The 20993-nt window shown below is 38.9% G+C and overlaps 1 protein-coding gene and 1 long non-coding RNA gene across 2 annotated transcripts in view; one reads left to right on the forward strand and one right to left on the reverse strand.

Annotated features, from left to right (window-relative positions):
- Nucleotides 1-775: 775 nt before the first annotated feature.
- LOC144001415 (uncharacterized) lies at nucleotides 776-6687 on the reverse strand. Its single transcript, XR_013278479.1, has 3 exons — nucleotides 6203-6687; nucleotides 1925-1971; nucleotides 776-1836 (listed from the first exon to the last, which is right to left on the reverse strand). It is a non-coding gene; the product is annotated as an uncharacterized LOC144001415 (long non-coding RNA).
- Nucleotides 6253-20993, forward strand: part of LOC144001408 (receptor-type tyrosine-protein phosphatase epsilon-like) — a 28444-nt gene continuing 13703 nt past the window's right edge. Inside the window, exons 1-9 of the mRNA XM_077495685.1 lie at nucleotides 6253-6511; nucleotides 11236-11477; nucleotides 17856-17927; nucleotides 17999-18095; nucleotides 18805-18878; nucleotides 19347-19483; nucleotides 19655-19745; nucleotides 19831-19907; nucleotides 19983-20019. Coding sequence (XP_077351811.1) covers nucleotides 17861-17927; nucleotides 17999-18095; nucleotides 18805-18878; nucleotides 19347-19483; nucleotides 19655-19745; nucleotides 19831-19907; nucleotides 19983-20019 — 580 coding nt within the window. The 5' untranslated portion in view covers nucleotides 6253-6511; nucleotides 11236-11477; nucleotides 17856-17860. The remainder of the gene's footprint in view (nucleotides 6512-11235; nucleotides 11478-17855; nucleotides 17928-17998; nucleotides 18096-18804; nucleotides 18879-19346; nucleotides 19484-19654; nucleotides 19746-19830; nucleotides 19908-19982; nucleotides 20020-20993) is intronic.

Raw genomic sequence — 20993 nt, forward strand, 5'->3', positions numbered from 1 at the left:
CTATTTCATGCTTGCAATTTTCTGTTGCAGAATGTCTTTCCCTTCAGTGCACGAAGCAAAAGCCCGTGCGGTCACGCGTGGTTGATTTTGGTGTGGAAGAAAGCCCATCAATCACCACGGGATGAATTCGAATGTCAGCGGTGAGCGAGCCGGGTCCTCTCTCATGTCCAGTGTCAGTGATGAAAATTCCCAAAGGCACACGCCGGCATCATGCAGTCCCCACGGAAGCTGTTCTCGCTGCAAAGGGGGAGACAAACTGCCCTTTTTTTGTTCCATTTTCACTTGCTGCAGGTGTAACGGCCAGGTGTCCTTATTCCGGCCGTGAATATAATCTGCGGCAAAATGCGCACGCAAACCTGTAAATCAGGGGTGTCCAAACTTTTTCATTTGAGGGCCACATACAGAAAATTAGAAGGACGCAAGGGCCACATAATGTTATGAAGAAAAATTGTGTTTAGTCCTAAAAATTGTACAAATGATTTACTTGTCGTTTTGCATATTTATAAAAATGGTACAGTATATAAACCAATGTATTTGTAATATGGCAGTAGGGTTGTTATAGTTTGGGAATTTTTCATTTTAGTTTTTATTTTGTTTTGAGTTTTTTTTTTTTTTTTTTTTTAGTTAGTTAATTTAATTTAGTTTTAATTAGTTTTCAGGGTGGTTCTGTTAGTTTTTTTTATTAGTTTTAGTTCTTTAATAAATGCTTAGTTTTAGTTTTAGTTAGTTTCAGTATTAGTTTTAGTTTTTAGGTGTTTTTTATTTTTTATTTTTTTTTTATTATTATTATTTAATCTGTATTACTTGTGCACAATATTTAAAAAACATCATGGGTGCAACGTTATTATTCTGGTTTATATCTAAATCAATCTACTAAAAATCACATTTAAAATCATCCCCAAAGGCTCATGCATTAAATTAATTACCAAAAACTAAAACGAAGGACATTTTTGCTATAATTATAGTTTTAGTTTTATTTAGTTTTGTAAACATAAAATGTAGTTTCAGTTACTTTTCTTTTTTTAAAAAGCATCTTCATTTTTATCTTATTTCGTGAACGAAATTGTAGTTTTGAATTTTAGTTTTTTTTGTTAGTTTTAGTTAACTAAAATAAACTTTAATAGCACCTGTGTTTTTCAACACCCTCCATTCTTATTTTGACCATCTCCAAACATTTTTGTTTTTATTTTATTTGAACTGAGTCAAATGCCATTTTTAGCATATGTCGCGGGCCACTGAAAAATGGATGGCGGGCCGCAAATGGCCCCTGGGGCCGTAGTTTGGACACCCCTGCTGTAAATGGATTTTTCGGGGGTCTGCATGGCACGCTCATATGAGAAAGCTTCCTGATTACACATCGAAGAAAAATAAATCACTTAAGACTTTCTTTGTATTCGGCAGCGCAAAGCGAGGACCACCAATTGGTTTGTGACCAAGGCCCAATGATACTCAATCATTTTCTTATCGGCGCTTTCTGGCCGAGTCCAGCTAAGGGATGACCCGCTGAAAGAAGGAGAAATGAAGGACGGCGCCCTCTCACACCGCCGCTTTCATTCTGCCCCAAATCCCCCCCCTGATACCCACTCTGTGAAGGTTAATGGGGGATGCAGCATTTTGTCATAAAGCTCGCAGCAGCCTCTCTTCTCGTGGCCTGGCCTGAGAGGCAGCAGGCGGGACACAAAGACCAAATTTATGCCGCTGCCGCCGACAGTCACCAGTGGACAACTTGTCACGGTGGCCTATTTGAGGACAATACAGCTGCCAGTGCCGAGATGCTGCAGGTACAAGGACACAGCCCACGTCGCTTCGCTCGCTCCACCGCGCTGATATGCAGACCTTCGGAAAAAGAACAATTTGTATGTCTAAGCCAAAAAAAAATGGTTAAGGTCACACTCTTTTTGGAGCAAGGAGAACAGATTTCTACCTGGCTGCATGAAGAAAATGTTGGACCTTTCTGAATAGCGCTCTGCCCTGTGAACAAAATATTACATTCTTTCATTTTTGGGGATTTTTTTAACTGGTGAAAAATACCTGTGATGGAAGTTGGGAAATTGGTGTTATTGCAAGGTAGCTCATCTCCGTCATGGCCTCTCAGTACAATATGGCCAAAGCTGCAATAAAAGAATGTCCACCGCTGAAGAATGAACTGGGTGAGTACTTTTTAACTTTCATTATATGGAGGCAAACTGTTTTACACTGGTATAGCTATTCAAAAATGTTTTACTTAACTCATAGCATAAACTATGACTTCTGTTTGTGATCATTCCATTTCTTATGGAACAATTTGTGCAAAAGTCGAAATGTGCCACTAGCCTTTGCAGTAATAAAGTCAAAATTACAGTATATATTTGTTGAAAAGCATTAGTAGGCCATAAATAGAAAGCAATTGGATGAAAAATCAAAATATATATATTTTAAAATGGACATAATTGACTTTATATTTTGGTATATGCATATTTTGTTTATATATCATATTTTGTTTTAATTAATTAGTTTATTTTTTGTCATAGGTTTTCAAGTACAGTATTGTTTATGGTTGATTGGTACAGTGGTACTCGGTGTGGTCCGACTATCACTAGTGATACGTGGGCTCCCTCTAGTGGTACGTGAAGAATAATACAAATTAAAATGTGCAAAATTTCAAACAAAATGCAGTCAAATATTTTTTTTAGCAATGCATACCGCCTGTTAATTTTTTTTTAAAATCCATTACAACACTTTTATTTTTATGGGCACTACTTTTATTTTTTAAGCAAATTTCACTTAATTTAATTAACTTAAATAGAATGTTTTATATTTGATCTTAAGCGTTTTTTCCCCCCCTTATCTCAGTAAAGTATTTTAACTGATGTGCACGACATGTACCCCCCCCCCCAACAAACAACGGTACAAACGGTAATAGAAGTCACTGATGTACTTTCACGTTATTTTATATGCAGAGCGACACTGGCCTCTGCTGGTATCTGCTATGAACTGCAAAACGTGTTTTTAATGCACAGGGTGACTACGCTGTCATTTTTTTTTTGTATTATTGTGTGTGCTTACAATGGGACCCAGTCAGACAATAGAAAAACTTCATTCATTTGGAACATGCTTAACGGGGAGCATTTAAAAACAAAAATCTACAGTACATGGGAGAATCAATGCGAGTGACCGTTTATTTCCACAACACTTAAAGGTGATACAAGTTTACAGGTCTTTCAGTTTGTCCAGAGACACTCAAATCTTATGGTGGGGCATTTATGCGTGTAAATAGTTTGTCGGGCCACTTGATCGTAACTTTTTTTGGCACCGGTTTATTGCCTCTCATCAAAGATAGCATCACCTCATTGACTCAGTGCTCACTTCCGTGAGAGGTCAGCAAAAAAAACAAAACAAAACGGCGGTCGTTCCCACTGAATGATTTAGCTCCCGCGTCACGGGAAAATCAATAGAAGACACGGAAGATTGTGGAAGGAAGATTTCCGAGTCGATATTCTCCAAGCAATAAACAAGGCCGTGTATTTAATCTTGATGCTATTTCGCAGCTTCCCGGGGCAACTTCAGACGTGAAACGGGGCCTGCACATTGACAACAGATGAGCTTTTATGCCTCTGCTCTCATGTTTTCCCACTGGTGCTCACATTTTTTTTTAATTTTATATGGTCAAACCTTCAAAACCAAGCAGAACTAACACAACGTTACAACTTGGATAAGTGCTTATTTAACTCATTGACTGCCATTGACGGAAAAAGACGTCAAATAATGCATTTTTGCTGGGCTGGCAGTGAATGTGTTAAACACAATGTGCCAATATATTTTGTGATTATATTGCAGCATCCTTTTTTCCTTTTTTCTTTTTTTTAAGGCAAATTATGCTTAAAAATCCGTCAATTTTGGTTACATCTCATCTTACCTCATTGACTGCCATTGACGGAAAAAGACGTCAAATAATGCATTTTTGCTGGGCTGGCAGTGAATGTGTTACACTTAACTAATCTTAACCTCTTTACAAATTCATTAACTAATTCATTCCAAGTCCCCTTCGCGATAATGGCTCCAACAACATGTATTCAGCTATATATTTGTTAACTCTTTTACTGCCACACGTTATCAAAAAAAAAACTTTGATATGTCAAAGGCTTTGATCATTCACGTAAAGAGTTACAGTGCTTCCATCTGCTGGCCATAGTTAGTGTTTTTGATTCCACAACGCATTGATCAGGCAGTGCTGCACTTCGACGTTGCACTGAGGAAAAAATTTAAAAAAAACTTAGTTGACGTCATTTAACTTTTATGGCAGCATACGTCCTGATTTTACGAATCGTTCTTAAATGTTTTTGGCGGTCAAAGAGTTAATAGTGGTTATAGGTTACAGTAGTACAAAAGTATATCTCATTAGGTCAAATCTAGATTGACTATTTATTTATTTATTTTTTAAATGTGTCATTTACTGTCACATATATCTACCTTAAAATATTGACATTTCAGCATGCAAGAACTCCATTTGGAACTGGAGGGACATACAAAACGTTGTGTTGGTCTGCTCTGTGGAAGAAATGATAAATGGGGTTTCACTTGTATAGCACTTTTCCACCTACAAGGCACTCAATTCAGCTGACGCAGCATCAAGGAGCAACTGCGGATTCAGTATCTTGCTCAAGGATATTTTGTAATTGTCACAAGGGACGGGGATCAAACCTACAACCTCTGGGTTGGGAGATCAGGGCTCTATCAACAGAGCCATGTTGCGCCAAAAGTCTGGCCCACGGAGATAATGGCGGCGTTCTCTGTTCATCGCTGTAGAAAATTCAACTTCAAAGCCATTATTATGGCTGAATTGCCTTAGTTATAAAATATACTGGTATATATTTTAAAGTAATGTTGAGTAATTCCCGTTCGCTCCCGGCTGTTTTACTGGATTTTGACTGATTTTGCAAGGCCCACAGAATATTGTGTTCTATTGCTATAAAAGCATTAAAGTCTCTTCTTTCATCAGGAAAAAAAAAAGTATGTTTCTATCTGTCTCTGTTTTGCAGCAATTAGCATTAGAAGAGAGCTAAGTTTCATCAGTTTTCACAAATCTATTTAAAATTCTAAGTAATTGAGCTTTTTTTCTACATGGCCCTGGTTGATCTCCTTTGCTCTGCTGCCACCTGCTGGCCGTTTGTGTAATAACTACCATTTCTGCAACCGTTCTTTGCAGTTGAGAGGCTGCATCAAAGCCCTCTGTATGCTCTAGCATTAAAAAAAACAACCAAAAAAAACATATAAATACGTCTTTGGGAGACTTAAAACATTTGAAAAAAAACGTATTTACACGTTATTGGGAGCAAATGAGTTAATTTTAGTAGCTACTTTAGTTGTTTGTTTTTTTTACTGTAGGCTAATACTTAATTATTTGGAAGGATATTTTTTTGTGTTTACTTGCTACTTCAACTCATTGTCAAAAAAAAAATAAAGAAAAAAATAAAATAATCTACCATATACCTGGTCAAACCATCTCTTGCTCTCTGAATACCATTTAACACAGGTATGTGATGATTCCGATACTAATCTACAAATGTGCCTGTTCGACTTTGCATTCATGTCTTCATTTATACAGAACAGCCACATGGGGTAGGCTATGGGCAGGAAACGGAAACATCACTTTTTACAGGCAGTATAAAAGGGACTTGAAAAGATTGATATTTGTCCCAGTCGTTGTGCATTGGGAAAAATTACAGTTCTTTGTCAAAAAAAAAGGCATATATGTGGTCCTGGTTGATCACTTTTGCTCTGCTGCCACCTGCTGGCCGTTTGTGTAATAACTACCATTTCTGCAACCGTTCTTTGCAGTTGAGAGGCTGCATCAAAGCCTTCTGTATGCTCTAGCCTAAAAAACAAACAAACAAAAAAACGTATAAATACGTCTTTGGGAGACTTAAAACATTACAAAGAAAAACGTATTTACACGTTATTGGGAGCAAATGAGTTAATTTAACCTTAAGTTAACCTTCATTAATGCTCAACAAAGCGGCTTGTTTAATTTCAAATTCATTGTAAAACGTTATTATTATCACTAGTATTACTATTATTATTATTTTGATTAATATTGTGTGTAAACTCAAACTTATTGTCAAAATACGTTTAGACCTAAATAGTTGCACACCATGCATAAAAAAAAAAAAAAAGTAAAAGAAATAAGAATCGAGTAACTATGAGACTGTTGTGAGCGACTCACTGAGTCCTCCTGCAGCCGGATGGTGGTGTCTGAAGATGGGCACGGGTGAGGAGGGGAGGAGGGGGCTCTCACTGGCTCCACACAGGCTGCCATAACGCGGCTAAGCTCAGGCGGCCGACGCATCCCGACGACACACGCGGATCTGACGCAAATATCATCCGTTGGTGCACGTTTTTGACAACATTTTTCATCGCTTTGTCTGCCTGTTGTCTCCCTTCCTCAAGGATAAAAGGCGCATCCCGAGTGTACATAAGGAAACCAGCAGCAGCAGCAGCAGCAGCATCATCATCATCTTCATCACGCTGCATGGTAAGACGCGGAAAACATGATCACTGCAAAAACAAGCGAGACGTGTTTTTGTTTTCTTTTTTCTTTTTTTCTTTTTGCGTGTTCGCGTCCTCCGTCGGTCCACGTTGCATCGCTTACACCTCGAGTCGCGTCAATTGGGGGCATCGCCGCGGATGTTGTCATCCACGCTGCCATTCCTTCAGATGGTCGGCGTGGAAAGGAAATATTATAGGTTAGTGGAGCAAATCAAAGCGATGGCCGACAATGTAAATAAAGCAAATCAATATGATATGAAAGGGGGCGTATGTTTTGGATGTGCAAGGCGGTGCACTGGTCTAGACAGGAATGCAAAGTGGGCGGGGTGGGGGGGGTATGGTGGGGGGGTTGTTGTGTTATCCATAGTACAGTGTGCACACGAGTGAGGCCTGCAGGCTGCATTCATAACAATCATTTGAGGTTTGAGATTTTTAGGTGCGTAAACCAAAACACGCCTCTTTTGCACAGTTTGGATTAAACACCAACAAGAAAGTCTTAATTTAGTAATATGTTCAAAATTGTGGTCATATCATATGGCTGGGAACCAGTCCAGGGTGCACTCCACCTCTCGCCCCAAGTCAGCTGGGGTAGATGGATGGACATGATATTGTCAAAATATTAGAAACAGCTGTCTTGATTATTCAGTGCAGTAAACAAATAGTACATCAAAACTGAACAGCATCTTTCAAAAACGCACTTTTTTTTTAAGAGCTCTTATTTTGGATCAGAAAAGCATGCTTAAAACGTCAGTCTTTTATTCAGTGGTCCAGCCTGACGGGAGGATGATCATTCATGAATGATAAATTATCCATAACCTCATTCACAATCACAACAAACGATATAAGCTTCATTTCCTGTCCCCTGATTAGACGGCCCACATTGGAAACTGAGTCAGATCTCACATCTCAACCCCTCCCCGCATGGCCCACTTCCTGACAGTCCTTGGGAATATACATGAGCTAATCTTAGACGCACGACAACATATTGTATGCAGACTCGTTTCATTTATTATGGCAGTGTCCTATTATCATATGGGCTGTGCAGGAAATTATGTTCATTATGACAAAACGCAATCATATGGTATCAGTTGTAGGTCATCTTGCAGTACAATAATAAGAGCGGTGAATAGATTTACCCACAAAGGTCACTTCATTAGGTACACCTGTACAGTGTAATGTGATCCAGGAAACGAGCTGGATCAAAGTACAGTATTTGCCTTTACAGAGTTTGCAACGCATTTAGTTGCACAAAGGACAAAATTACCACCACCTACTGGACTTGAGTGGAACAGCATCATCTGATGCTTGACATAATTACCTGGTGTTTTTTGTTTTGTTTTTTTCCAGTCATGGGAATCAGTCAGACATATTGTACAGTATTCAGGATTGTTAGTCCTTGGCGAACGTCTGCACTTTATTGAGTGCCATTGCAATCATCGCTTCTCATTTCGGAGTCCTTCAACCCGAAGCGAGGCGATTACTGTGCTCATCCACTGTCATGGAGGCATGAAAATAACCTTTCTGAGCTATATCCCTTGGCAGTAGGTGCTCCTGTTGAAGGAAGGCTGACATATTCACCACGCCAGCCTGCTTTCGTTTTATGCATGAAGACTCAATTATGTCTGTTTTTTAAAAGGGAGGGTTTTTTTTTTTTACCGATGAGCTAAAAATAAAAAAATAGCCTAGTTGGTGAAGGTATCTGGTCAAAGTTGATTAGCGGTTTGACAGTTTGCTGTGGTTTTAAAAAGTCAAAGGTTTAATCTTCAATCTTGACATGGGGAGACTTGACGTGGGGAAACTTGGCTTGACGAGACTTGATTTAACTTGACGGCAACACAACCAGACAGGACAAGACAGGACAGGACAATCTTCACCCTCTTACTAGACAAGCCAGGACAATCCTCACCCTCTCACAAGACAAGAGAGGACAGGACAGGACAAGACAGGACAGGACAAGACAAGACAGGACAATCTTCACCCTCTTACTAGACAAGACAGGACAATCCTCACCCTCTCACAAGACAAGACAAAATGGGACAATCCTCACCCTCTCACAAAACAAGAAAAGACAAGACAGGACAATCCTCACCCTCTCACAAGACAAGAGAGGACAGGACAAGACAGGACAGGACAAGACAAGACAGGACAATCTTCACCCTCTTACTAGACAAGACAGGACAAACCTCACCCTCTCACAAGACAAGACAGGACAATCCTCACCCTCTCACAAGACAAGAGAGGACAGGACAAGACAGGACAAGACAAGACAGGACAATCTTCACCCTCTTACTAGACAAGACAGGACAATCCTCACCCTCTCACAAGACAAGACAACACAGGACAATCCTCACCCTCTCACAAAACAAGAAAAGACAAGACAGGACAATCCTCACCCTCTCACAAGACAAGACAATCCTCACTCTCTCACGAAACAAGAAAAGACAGGACAATCCTCACGGTCTCACAAGACAAGACAGGACAATCCTCAACCCCTCCTCAACCCCCTCACAAGACAGGACAAGCCTCACCCTCTCACAAGACAAGACAGGACAATCCTCACCCTCTCACAGCACAGGACAGGACAGGACAGGGCAGGACAGGACCCAACCCCACCGAACCAAAACATGACAATTCTGATATTGGCCTGCGCATCAAAATACTTTAATTCCTTTGCATCAACATTACAAAAGATTGAGACTACTTTTGTCTAAAAAAAAACCTCCCAAACTCAAGTCAACATAGTTCCAGCAGGCAACAGGAGATGACCAGAAGATGGCGACAAAGTCATAATTTTATTCCTTGACTGCACAGAGAGTCACTGTATTTGTTTTGTCACTGCTGGCGGCTATAAGACATTTGTCATCTTATGGTTTTATTATATGGTGGATGTATCACAAACTAAAATTGCAACTATTTATTCATTTATTTATTTATTTATTGAAGTGTTACTGAACCACTTAACAGGAAACAAATGGTTACTCCATCCATCGCGACGCCGGGCCCTCGGCCGTCCCCGCCGCCTGTTTTGGCCATGAATTAATGATTGAATCGGCGAGTGCGACGCCATCAAACTTTAACGAGCTGCATGTTTGGCCTCGAATAGTTCAGCGGGCCGAGCCGAACCGGGAAGGAAGCGCACGCGCCGCCCCGTTAATGCGAGCGAGGAAGGAGAACCAGATATAAAGATGGCTTCTTGCAATCCTCCCACAGGACTTTTTTTTTTGGGGGGGGGTGAAATATGAATAACTTAGAGCTTATGCATTTTTTATCGCCATTATCATTCAGCTCAGGCGTTTGCTCGTAAATGATAATACACACATTGCACATCTCCGTTGCCGGTTACCTTAGCACGAGCCTTCAAATTCTATTATACGGTCAGATTAGCCGCTTAGTTCATGATTCACAGCTTTGAGACTTTCCTCTTCATATTTTGTCAAAGATCAACATTAATGTCACCCCCTGATTGACGGATTCACTAAAAGGATTTGTATTTGCGGGCTAGGGCAAAGTTCAACGTTTGCTTTGCGGCCGGAACATGATTGTGCTCCGACCCTCATGAGTCACGTACGAGTCCTGTATGTATAATGCATGTTGTATAATGTATGGCAGCTGCAGCTCACACAAATGCGCTTTTAAAGGAGCCTTCCACCAAATTTTTTATGGCAACTTCCTGTTCACTCTGTAAAAAACACGAATGAGCCTTTTCCTCTAGGGGTGGTTAGGGAAAATGATTGGACCCGCACCTTCTATTACCTGTTCCCAAATTTATGGAACACAACGTGAACAAAAACGTCTTAGTGTGCTTGTGTGGCTACTTTCTCACACTCAAGCAAAGTCATAAAATACTTTGTCAAGCCGAATCTTTCGTTTTTATTTAGAACCTCACACATTGAATTGTATTAGTTTGGATGATTTATTTATTTCATTTTCGTTTCACTTTTGTGCGCACCTAATAAGCCTTTATGAGCACTCTTACGTGGAAAGTGAAAATTGTAAGCGCACAAAATGACATTAAAATGTGATAATATACTTTATTTATTGACTCCAATTTGACATTTTCCAACTGTTTTCGTAGCTTTGCTTCACTGATTGGCTGAAAGAAATCACATGGTGCTACGAAGGTGTGTGGCATCCATTTTGAGTTACCAAATATGGCTCCTTGCCGTCCATTAGCTATGTGTGATTACCGCATTTTCCGCACTATAAGGCGCACCTTCAATGAATGACATATTTTAAAACTTTTTCCATATATAAGGTGCTACAGTAGAAGCTGCGGTTACGTTATGCATCCAATAGATGGTGCTGCGCTAAAGGGAATGTCAACAAAACAGTCAGATAGGTCAGTCAAACTTGATTAATAGATTACAAACCAGCTTTCTGACAACTCCATTCACTCCCAAAATGAATAAACAGCTGTTTTATTATTTTCTCTGAGGTAAAGTATTCGTATTAGCTAGCGATCCAAGATGGCGGGATCTTCTGCGCATGCAGGGTCACCGATAGCGTCTTGACAGCGAGACCTGTTGCGGCTCAATATTGATCCATATATAAGGCGCATGGTTAGCTTTTGAAAAAATTGAAGGCTTTTAGGTGCGCCTTATCGTCCTGAAAATACGGTAAATGCTATTGCTAGGTACTAGAAATTGATTGCGTTTGGCCATTTTGTTTTGATTATCTTGACTTAACTTGACTATTTGTTTTATTTGCCAGGTTCCAGTGAACCCATGCGCCTCCATCCCAGTCTCCAGTTCTGACCCATTTGAATACCGGGACCGTCTCTTTCCTCTGCAACCACAAGCGACACCTCTGAAAGGATGTGAGCTCTGTTGGAAATCGGGAGAAAAAAAACAAACAAACAAACAATAAGCTTTGGGAGAAGTTTGATCGCTTTGCTGCCATGGACGGACGGCTCCACTGATACCAGACTGCGCCAGTTTTTAATTTTTGGACATGTAAGTATATAGAAATATTTGAATAACAGCAGAAAGGCCATCACAGGATTACTTGTAGTGACGCGTCACGTCGAGTGAAGTTTATTTTCTTGTGGTGAAGCTTCTCAGCTGTTAGGTTTTCTTCAATTTTCCTTTTTTTTTTTCTTTCATCCAAGGATGTCTTCCATATAAGCACTTGTACGTGTGAACCGACAATCAAGACATTGATCGCCCCACATCCCCCCCTGCTGCCACACTTCACTGACATGTTTGTGCACCAGCTCCATCTTCGTCTGTGTGTGTTTAAAAAAAAAAAAAAAAAAAAAAAACACCAACAATAACAAAACAACACATCTTTGTTCTCTCTCTCGCCTTGGAAACGAGAAGAATCTCTGTATGAAGAGGCAGCCACTCGTTTGTGAGGCGATATTGATCGGTGCACGATGTGTTGCTGCTACTTGACTCTAATTGAATTCTGAGATTCCTCACAAAAGGCGCGTTTGACTTGGAAAGATTTGAGCGTAGGGCTTTTTTTTTTTTTTAATACACGCATGCATGCAATTGCGTACATGCATTTAATCAATGTTAGCAAATGACATTCAGATAATAAAATGCGTTCATATCAAAATATTACGGTATTTTGTATTTTATATAAGTCATTTAGCTGATTAATTGTGATGAATCAAAATTAACTCATTCACTGCCAATGACGACTATAGACGTCAAAAATAAAATTAAATACAATTAAATAAAAATTTTAATTAAAAAAAAAGAAATTTCAATTTAGTTTTAGTTATAGTCTTCTGGCTAAATATAATTAAAGCCTTAGTCATAACTTAGTCACCTGATTGTATTTGAGTTTTAATCCAACTTTAGTCGAAAAAAATAAAGAGCAATTTTAGTCGACTAAATTGACTTCTGGAGGTCGAGACCCAGTTTGTGGTCTCAGTAAGACCAAGACCAATCACTATGCACGATGGTAGCACTTAGTAATGAAATTGTTGTCATTGTTGTTATTAATAACAATTGGGATTAATAACTCTGAATGAAAACAATGTATAACTAAAACTAAATTCAAATTTCTTGTCAAAATTTGCACTGGCTGTTTGCTTGGATTTTTGACGTCTATAGTCGTCATTGGCAGTGAATGAGTTAAAAAGTGTGATTAATCAGATGAAAAATTGTAATCGTTTGACAGCACTAGTTTAAAATGTATGCTAATTGTCAGATGAAGGGGAACCTAATTAGCTTGTGAAGCGCCTCAATATTGTTATTTGAGATTGGAGGTGGTTTATATGCATTGCTTGCATGCATTTATATTGTGCTTTTTTAGTATGAGCTCTTTTTTTTTCTTTTTTTTACAATATTGTGATCTTTTTTTAAATATCGCCAACCCCCCCCCAATATCGTGATAATTATCGTATCATGACCTTCATATCGTAATAATATCATATCGTGATGTTTGGATATCGTTACATCTCTAGTGACAACTTACAACTGGCCCGAGTCTCCCCTACAATACAGGAAACGCAAAAAAACTAACTTCACTTCCACCTCATTTGCATGTACAGTAATTGGCCCATATTCGCAAATGTAATCCATCCATTATTTAGCTTGCCACGAGGAGCAAATTCTTACAAACAACCCTGTTTGATGCATTGTACTTCTGCATAACCACACTAATAAACATATTGTTAAATTAATTGGTTAAAAAGTCCTACTGAATCTTATTAGCTCTCCTCGTGATGAGTGTAAATGTCATTAACGAAAGTCCGCCTCCATCACGCTCTCGTATCGGAATTAAAATGTTTGCAATGTCTGCTGATTACGACCTCGCCGTGAATTGTTTTATTGCTCGTTTAATATGCGCCTAACGGCTTCTTAATGAAAGGGCACAACATTGTATCCAGCTTGCGTTATTCACAAGTCAAGAAGGGGCGTCGCGCTATCTGGCTGCAGGTGTGATTATAGACGCCATTTCCACCTCAAGTACTTCCTCCCTAAGTAGTCCATAAAAGCTTACAGGCTCATTGCACCTTTTTAGCCGCGGTAATCAGGATTTGCGCAGGGATTTATTTCGGTTAACCTTTCAATGAAGCAACGCATTTGCGGCGTCAAAATTCTGGCACGCTGTTTTTTTTTTCCTTGTTTCTAATTTGCACATTTTGAAGAGCGAATGTGTGAACTATTCCAGCAGTTTTTCTTCGCGGCGCCTCTGCTGAAGGTGTAAACATCGTATTACTTGAGTAGGCAGCTTTCATTGGAGGGGGAAAAAAAAAAAAAGAAAAAAATTCAAGTAGATTACCAGAATCAACATAAATTGCAATATAACATGAGCCAGTAATAGAATAGCAGGATGAATTAGGGTGTGCAAAATACAGATTATATAAACACTATTTTGCATTCTCAGATGAGGAACCTAATTTACATCGAGGCAGTGAATGTCTATTAAAAAAATAAATAAAATAAAAAAGAATTTTTCCATGTTGTAATGATCCACAAGATGCTTAAAGTTCAACATTCTTATCGCAGGACAGCATTGATGACAAACAACACCTCTCATGCAAATTTTAAGCATGATTAAAGTTCCCTGACATTGATTTAAATCAATATTTAACTTTATTCATGATATTTAAATTCCGCCGCATACATTAGAATAACGATCGGCTCGTATCAGCATGTGTCTTATGTGTAAATGACATCATTATGTTGGTTTTTTTTTTCAATCCCTCCTTATAGTCTCCATTATTTATAAGAGCTGTTTAAATGAGGTCCAGAGGTCAGCATGGAGTCAATTTCATCATGCTTTATTTTAAATATTAAGACTCTTCGCACTGGTTTTTGCATAAAGATATACAGAAAATCTGCACTTAAATGATTTGCCCAAATAATGAGCTTTGGGCTTCTGTTCTGAGCGTTTGTGTGTGTGTACAAGTTTTTTAAAAAAAAGAAGAAAAAAAAAGAAAAAAAAAAAGAAAAAAAAAACCTCTCGCCTTTCGAACGGATTAAAGAAGCTCATCTCAGGATGTGTTTTTGACCTGAATGTCGAGAGCTCATCTGCGTGTCTTGAGCGGCGCGGGAAGAATTAGCCCGGAGCTCGGTAGCAGCTTGCCGCGCGTTCATTGTTAGCGTTGCATCATGCACGGATGGGATGCTTTCCCTCTAATTTAATTCGCAGGAGTCCTTTCATGCCGAGCTGGTACCGGAGCTGGAAGTAATTGCATTAGTTCTCACTGATGGCAAGCCCAATGAGACTTTTTTTTTTTTTTCCAGTTTAAAGCAACAATATGTAATAATTGGAGCTATGAAATAAGAGCTACAAGATCATTTTGTTGGTATAATGACTCATAACTAGGAGACTTTTTTTTTTTTTTTTTTTTTTTTTTAGTGTTTTATAGGCGGAACAGCTTGGACATATATTGTGTAAAAAAAAAAATGTGCTCAAACAAAAATATATAAATGTTCCTTGTAATGTGTAAGACAGTACCAATAATGAAGGCAGAATCCTCACAGGAAATCAATCTTGCTTGAGATCAATCGCTAATTTTAATAAGATCCCAAAAAAAATTAATCCGCTGTCTATGATTAAAAAGGAAGGAAGGATGCACCGCCGCCGCCAGCCGTCCACATCAAAGTCTGCGCTCACGTCGACGCCCCCGACCGGACAAAAAAAGCGAAACGCAAACAACTGTGGTTGCATCAGCTTTCCAAAACTCTATTTCCAAAACTTCCAAGAGCAATAAGTGATGCAATAAATAAAAAGAAAAGTTCTTGGTGCACTGAAGCATTACAAGTTATCAATTTTTAACATAACAGGCTTATTTATATGATTCTCATCTATTTTTACTTAATGTGCTTAAAAACAACAACCAGACTTCCAATTTTGAGGCAACGTAATGCTGCACGGCTCCCGCAGAGCGAGACTGAGGCAGTTCTCAGACATTTTAAGGGTCCAAAAGAGCTGATGAATTTCTTCTCGTTAGGTTTACACACCAAAAAATATAAGAATGGCAACACAAAGGGTGAGAAGACAAGACTTATTCATTTTTACTCGCGGCGAGGAGAGCAGAGTTGTCAGTTACAAGCTTGCAAAGATGCTCTGACAATTCTCTTGCTTCCTCTCTTTTTATTTGGGATTGTTACAAAAAATGGCGTCGCGCTACTAAGGGGTGGGGAAAGCGCAATTTCTTAGATTAACATACCCGTCGGCTTGGATGTGAGCATGTGATTATCCATCTCGTTTTCGCCTCTGCCCCAGACGGTGTGACTCATTTTAAACACAGCCACGCTGTCTGGTACAGTTCATCTGAAGACATGGGTGGTTAAGTTAAAGTTCATATGAGTGTGAAACATTTTAGCAAATATATAATAACTTAAGAGTTGAAAAGCTGTGCACGGCACATTATCTCACTTGAGTGAGTTATGCGGGTTACATGTCACATTAACTCATCCACTGCCATTGATGTGTATATCCGTCAATGGCAGTGAATGAGTTAAGTCAATTCCGTTCCCATTGACGTGTATATCCGTCAATGGCAGTGAATGAGTTAATGGTGGAAAAAGCTTTGCAATCATTTATGTTGGCATCACAAAAACATGGCATTTCAACAGGGGTGTGTAGACTTTTCCTATCCACCGCGAGCCCGGCTGTTCTTGCGGCTCTTTCTGCCAACACAATGCGTGTCAGCCTGCGCTCTTCTCTGCATCAGTGCCCCCCTCACACTGGAACTCCGGCGCCCCCGCTCTGTCCTCGTTTGTCGTCCAAAAACACTTTGACATGCGTCTGACTTTCCTGCAAGCCCCTCAGGCTTCTCTCTCAAACATCACAAATTAGGCCCCTGGATGACCCAGAAGAAGTAAATTGGCACAATGAGTGATTTCATCCCCCGGATAACAAGAAGGGGCTCTTCTAACTGAGGATGCATTAGGAAGCCGGGATGTTGCTTCAAAGCCATTTAGGTAGATTGGGGCCCAATTTATTCTGCAGCTCCACTCAGTTGGAGTCAGAAAGGGGGGAAAAAAAAAAGACAGATAAATGGCAATATGAAGTGTCGACATGTTGGCGATAATAAGACGCAAAAGTGTCAGGACCGATTCAATTCTCGTGTCATTGTCGAGGCTCTCGGCGTGTCGGTTGCCCTTTTAAGAAAGCCGCAAATAAATAAAGCGGCACGAACAGCTCCCGGCATCGAAGACGAAAAAAAAGGACAAGTGAGAATGGGGCTCATGAACAAGTGATGTCAGGGAAGTGGCGGGGAAAGGAGGGAGGAAAAAATAGGACTCAGCCCGTGAGAGGAAAACACCATCTGGTCAAGATTATAACCTAGATACTCTGCATATGTGGCTTTTAACACTCCTCTGCTGTCCTCAAGTCATATCTCTATTCTTAATAAGGAATTGAACACATGTTGTGCATGCATGCTTGACAACAACAAACACATTTTTGCCTGGGTAGAGAAATGTGATTGGCTGGCAACCAAGCCTCTAAATTGTCCACTGGTGTGTCAGCTCTAATGAGGTCAAGAGTATCGAAATCCAATTAAAATCTCAATTACTACACAATTACAAAATCAGCATAATCGTAAAAAAAAATCACACTAATTTTTGAGTTGTTTAAATTTATACATGTGCACCTTTTTTACATTTTAAAATACCTAATTAAATAAATTTTGTCTCATCCAAAAGGAACTTCATAATTAGTGTTTCAAATAATTTTATTTGTCTTAATATTTTCTTTATTTGTTTTTTGCGTTTTAAAGAATTTTTTGTTTTGTGCCAAATAAAAATAAATGATCGTAAGATGCTGCACTCCAACTCCCAAGTTTTGCCAGCATAAATAAATAAATAAATAAATAAATAAATATATATTATTATAAATTCTGTTTGGTCCAAAGGGAACGTACATAATTATAGTGTTTATATTTATTTTTTAATTGGTTTTAATATTTTTAATGTGTAACCATTTTCTTGTTTTGTACCAAAAATAAATAAATAAATGATCACCCTACTGCACAGTGCACTTAAAGTTTTTGACAACACAAATAAATAAATAAATATATATTACTATAAATTATGTTTGTTCCAAAAGGAACTTACATAATTATAGTGTGTGTTTTTTTAAATTGGTCTTGATATTTTTAAATGCTTAAACATTTTCTTGTTTTGTACCAAAAAATAAATAGTCGATTGAATAATCATGATTTTAATTGTTGCCAAAAATAATCATGATTATTATTTTTTCCATAATCGAGCAGCCCTAGTCGAGAGATATTGGATGGATTTATTTAGCACAGTCAGTGGCTTTCACATCCATTGCATGTAGATTCAACGCCCTCAGGTGGACGTAGTGTGGAATTGCAGCGCCTGTTAATTTGGCCTCCCTCTTGATTCTTCCCACAGAGACGATGGTGTTGTTTCTGATCGGCGTCTCTGCAGCCGTGAACATTTCATCTCATGACAACCAAACGGCAGGTAAAGATTGAATATTAATTGCTTTATTTATTTCAGAAAGAACCTCCATCCGTTTTGTGTCCTGTGTCCAGGGAACCCCACCCAGCAGGGTGCTCATGTGCTGCCCTCCACGTTGATCTTGTCCCTTGTGCTCATCTTTGTCGTCCTGCTGACCATTTACTGCCTCAGGTGAGAGCAATGAGCCTCAATTTACAGTATGTTTTCCCTTAGGAAATCTCTGTTTGGAGTTATGTCTTTTTATAATGGATGATTGATTTTTTTTTTTTTTTTTACATATACTTATATATCAATCAACTTTCTAAAATAATTGTCGTTTTTTTGCTGGCATCATGAAAAGGAACAATTGTCTCTCTCAGGGTGTTAATTAGGGGTGTGAATTGCCTAGCATCTGACGATTCGATTCGTATCACGATTCACAGGTCACAATTCGATTCGATACCGATTAATCCCGATACGAATTTATAAGTCGATTGTTGCGATTTTTTTAAATTCAAATTTAGAAAATACTAATCAGTAAACTTGTACAGTCTAAGATTTGTATGAAAATGTATTATTTATTTATCTGAAACTTCAGTCTTATACAGGTTGTAATCTGTTTCATGTTCAACAGCATTGAAATAAAATATTAAGGCTTAATGTTCTATTAAAATAACATCTTCTATGCTTAAGGTGTGAACCCTAACCTGAAGTAAGACATTTTGTTGAATAATTTTCCATTAAAAATGGAAGTTTAAAAATCGATTCGGCCGCCTATTGAATCGATTCGAGAATTGTGTGATGTTGTATCGCGATATATTGCCGAATCGATTTTTTTCAACACCCCTAGTGTTAACACATTTTTAACTTTTATTTACTTTATTTTTTTTTTCTTTTGAAGGTTCAAAAACCACAGGAAAGCTCTGGTTACCTCTGTGGATAAAAAGCTTCCAAATGGCTTCCTGGAGGAACAAGGTATACTCAAAGTCACCACCACATGAAAATGTAACACTTAGTTGCTTTATTTATTTGTCTTTTTTTTTTTTTTATATCGATATTTGATTCATTCATTTACATTCTTTACGGCGTTGGAACAATTCCCCGTGTGTAGTCTGAGCTAACTGGGAAGTTTGTGGAGTCCTCTTAGCTTTCCCAGCACGTAAACTTTCATTTTAAGTGTGGGGGGGGGGGGGGGGGGGATATATATATATATATATATAAATAAACGGAAAGGCCGCATTTTGAGTCGAGGCGGTCCGAGGCGGCGCTCTGTTTACGAGTCGGAGAAATCATTTCTGTCATGAATCGGCAGAAGTGGGAAATCTTAATGGCCGCCCGGGCTTGTTGTTGCAGGTGCAACGCCGTCTCGTAATGGCGCCTACTGGGAGTCGTTAGCCTCCTGACCGCCATATATTCCTTGTTTGTTTTGTTTTTTAAACACAGGAGAGCAAAGAGTGGTCCTCCTCCCCAGATCGCCCTCGCCCTCCAAGAAGTACTTCCCCATCCCGCTGGACGAGCTGGAGGAAGAGTACCGAGTGCGCTCGGCCGACGACGGCAAGCTCTTCCGGGAGGAGTTCAACGTGGGTTGATCGGCCAAAACGCAGCGGACGCTAACCCGCTAACCTTTTTTTTTGTTGTTCGCTCGTCTGTTGTTGTACCAAGCACCAAAAAATAGCACTAAAAAAAAAAGTTACGAGTGTCAGCGTTGTCCTGTAATTTTTGGGGGCTCTCATGAGGTTTTCTCGTTCTAGTCGCTGCCGTGTTACTACCATCACGGGTCCTTTGAGGAGGCCAGTAAGGAGCACAACAGAGACAAAAACAGATACCCCAACATTTTACCATGTGAGTTAAAAAAAACTTGAAGACAAGACTGACTTTATTTATTGAATGTGATTTATTTCCTGCTCTTTCGCTTCCTCGCTTGCAGACGACCATTCAAGAGTGGTTTTGAGCAGTCACATCGCTCATGCGTGTTCAGACTACATCAACGCGTCTTACATAGATGTGAGTCATTATTGCCCGATAGCTTGAAAATGGCTGCAAGTATGATGCCCATTAATAGGATGCTCTTTTGCGCAGGGGTTCAAGCAAAAGAAGAAATTCATTGCTGCTCAAGGTAAATGAACGTAACTTGTATTAGGCTTTACAATCAGGAATTTGGAGCAAATCAGTGAGTGTAAAAAAAATAAATAAAAAATACTGATCCAATCAGAAGATGGACCAATTTATTAAAAAAAAATATTTACTGTCATGGGACTATCCATGGCAGTAAATAATAGCAAAAATGTGCGTATAATTGACACCAATAAAATCCATTGGGGAAAAAAATAACAGTTAAAACCCTAATTTAAAAAAAAAAAAAAAAAAAAAAAGTTTCATGTGGGTTAACCAGAGGGAAAAAAATAAATAAATAAAAATATTGATTTAAAAAAACAAATCCAACTGTATAAAATAAAAAAGCTTGTTTTACTAATGATGGCAACACTGAACATCCCTTGAACGAACGAGATCATTTTTGCTATAAAGTCTCGTTTTGCAGATCCAATCAATGATGTCATTGATTGATCGGTCTATTATGACGTCACAATCGATCACAATTATTTTCTGTAGTGTTTGGTACTTATGAGGACTATTGCTGACATTGGGTGGAATCGTTATACCTATGAATTAGAACTTTTGAGGAAATATTTGCTCAACCGTTAATGCATCATCAAAGGGAGCAATAGTTATAAAAAAAAAAAAACTGTGTATTCATCGTTTCTGTAACAATAGACAGTAAATTTGTATTATGTTCTATATTCTGTACCCCTACCCAAATGTAAAAAGCTACTATACTAACTGTTATGTCTTAAATTTGACAGCTTGACGGCTTGCTTGTGTACAGTACTGCAGCTCTGTTGCACAATTTTTCCCAGTATTTTGCATTGAATTAGCAAGAACCAATGTAAACCCACCAAGTAAACCCTAAACATTTGCATTGGTTGGTATATACTGTACAGTAATCAATGTCACCCTCTAGTGGTCATGCTACATCAACAACTCTATTGATTATGACTGATTTCACTGATGGCAGCCAAGGTCATTTTTGGG

The sequence above is a fragment of the Festucalex cinctus genome, chromosome 14 (assembly GCF_051991245.1).
Source record: "Festucalex cinctus isolate MCC-2025b chromosome 14, RoL_Fcin_1.0, whole genome shotgun sequence".
Classification (NCBI taxonomy): domain Eukaryota; kingdom Metazoa; phylum Chordata; class Actinopteri; order Syngnathiformes; family Syngnathidae; genus Festucalex; species Festucalex cinctus.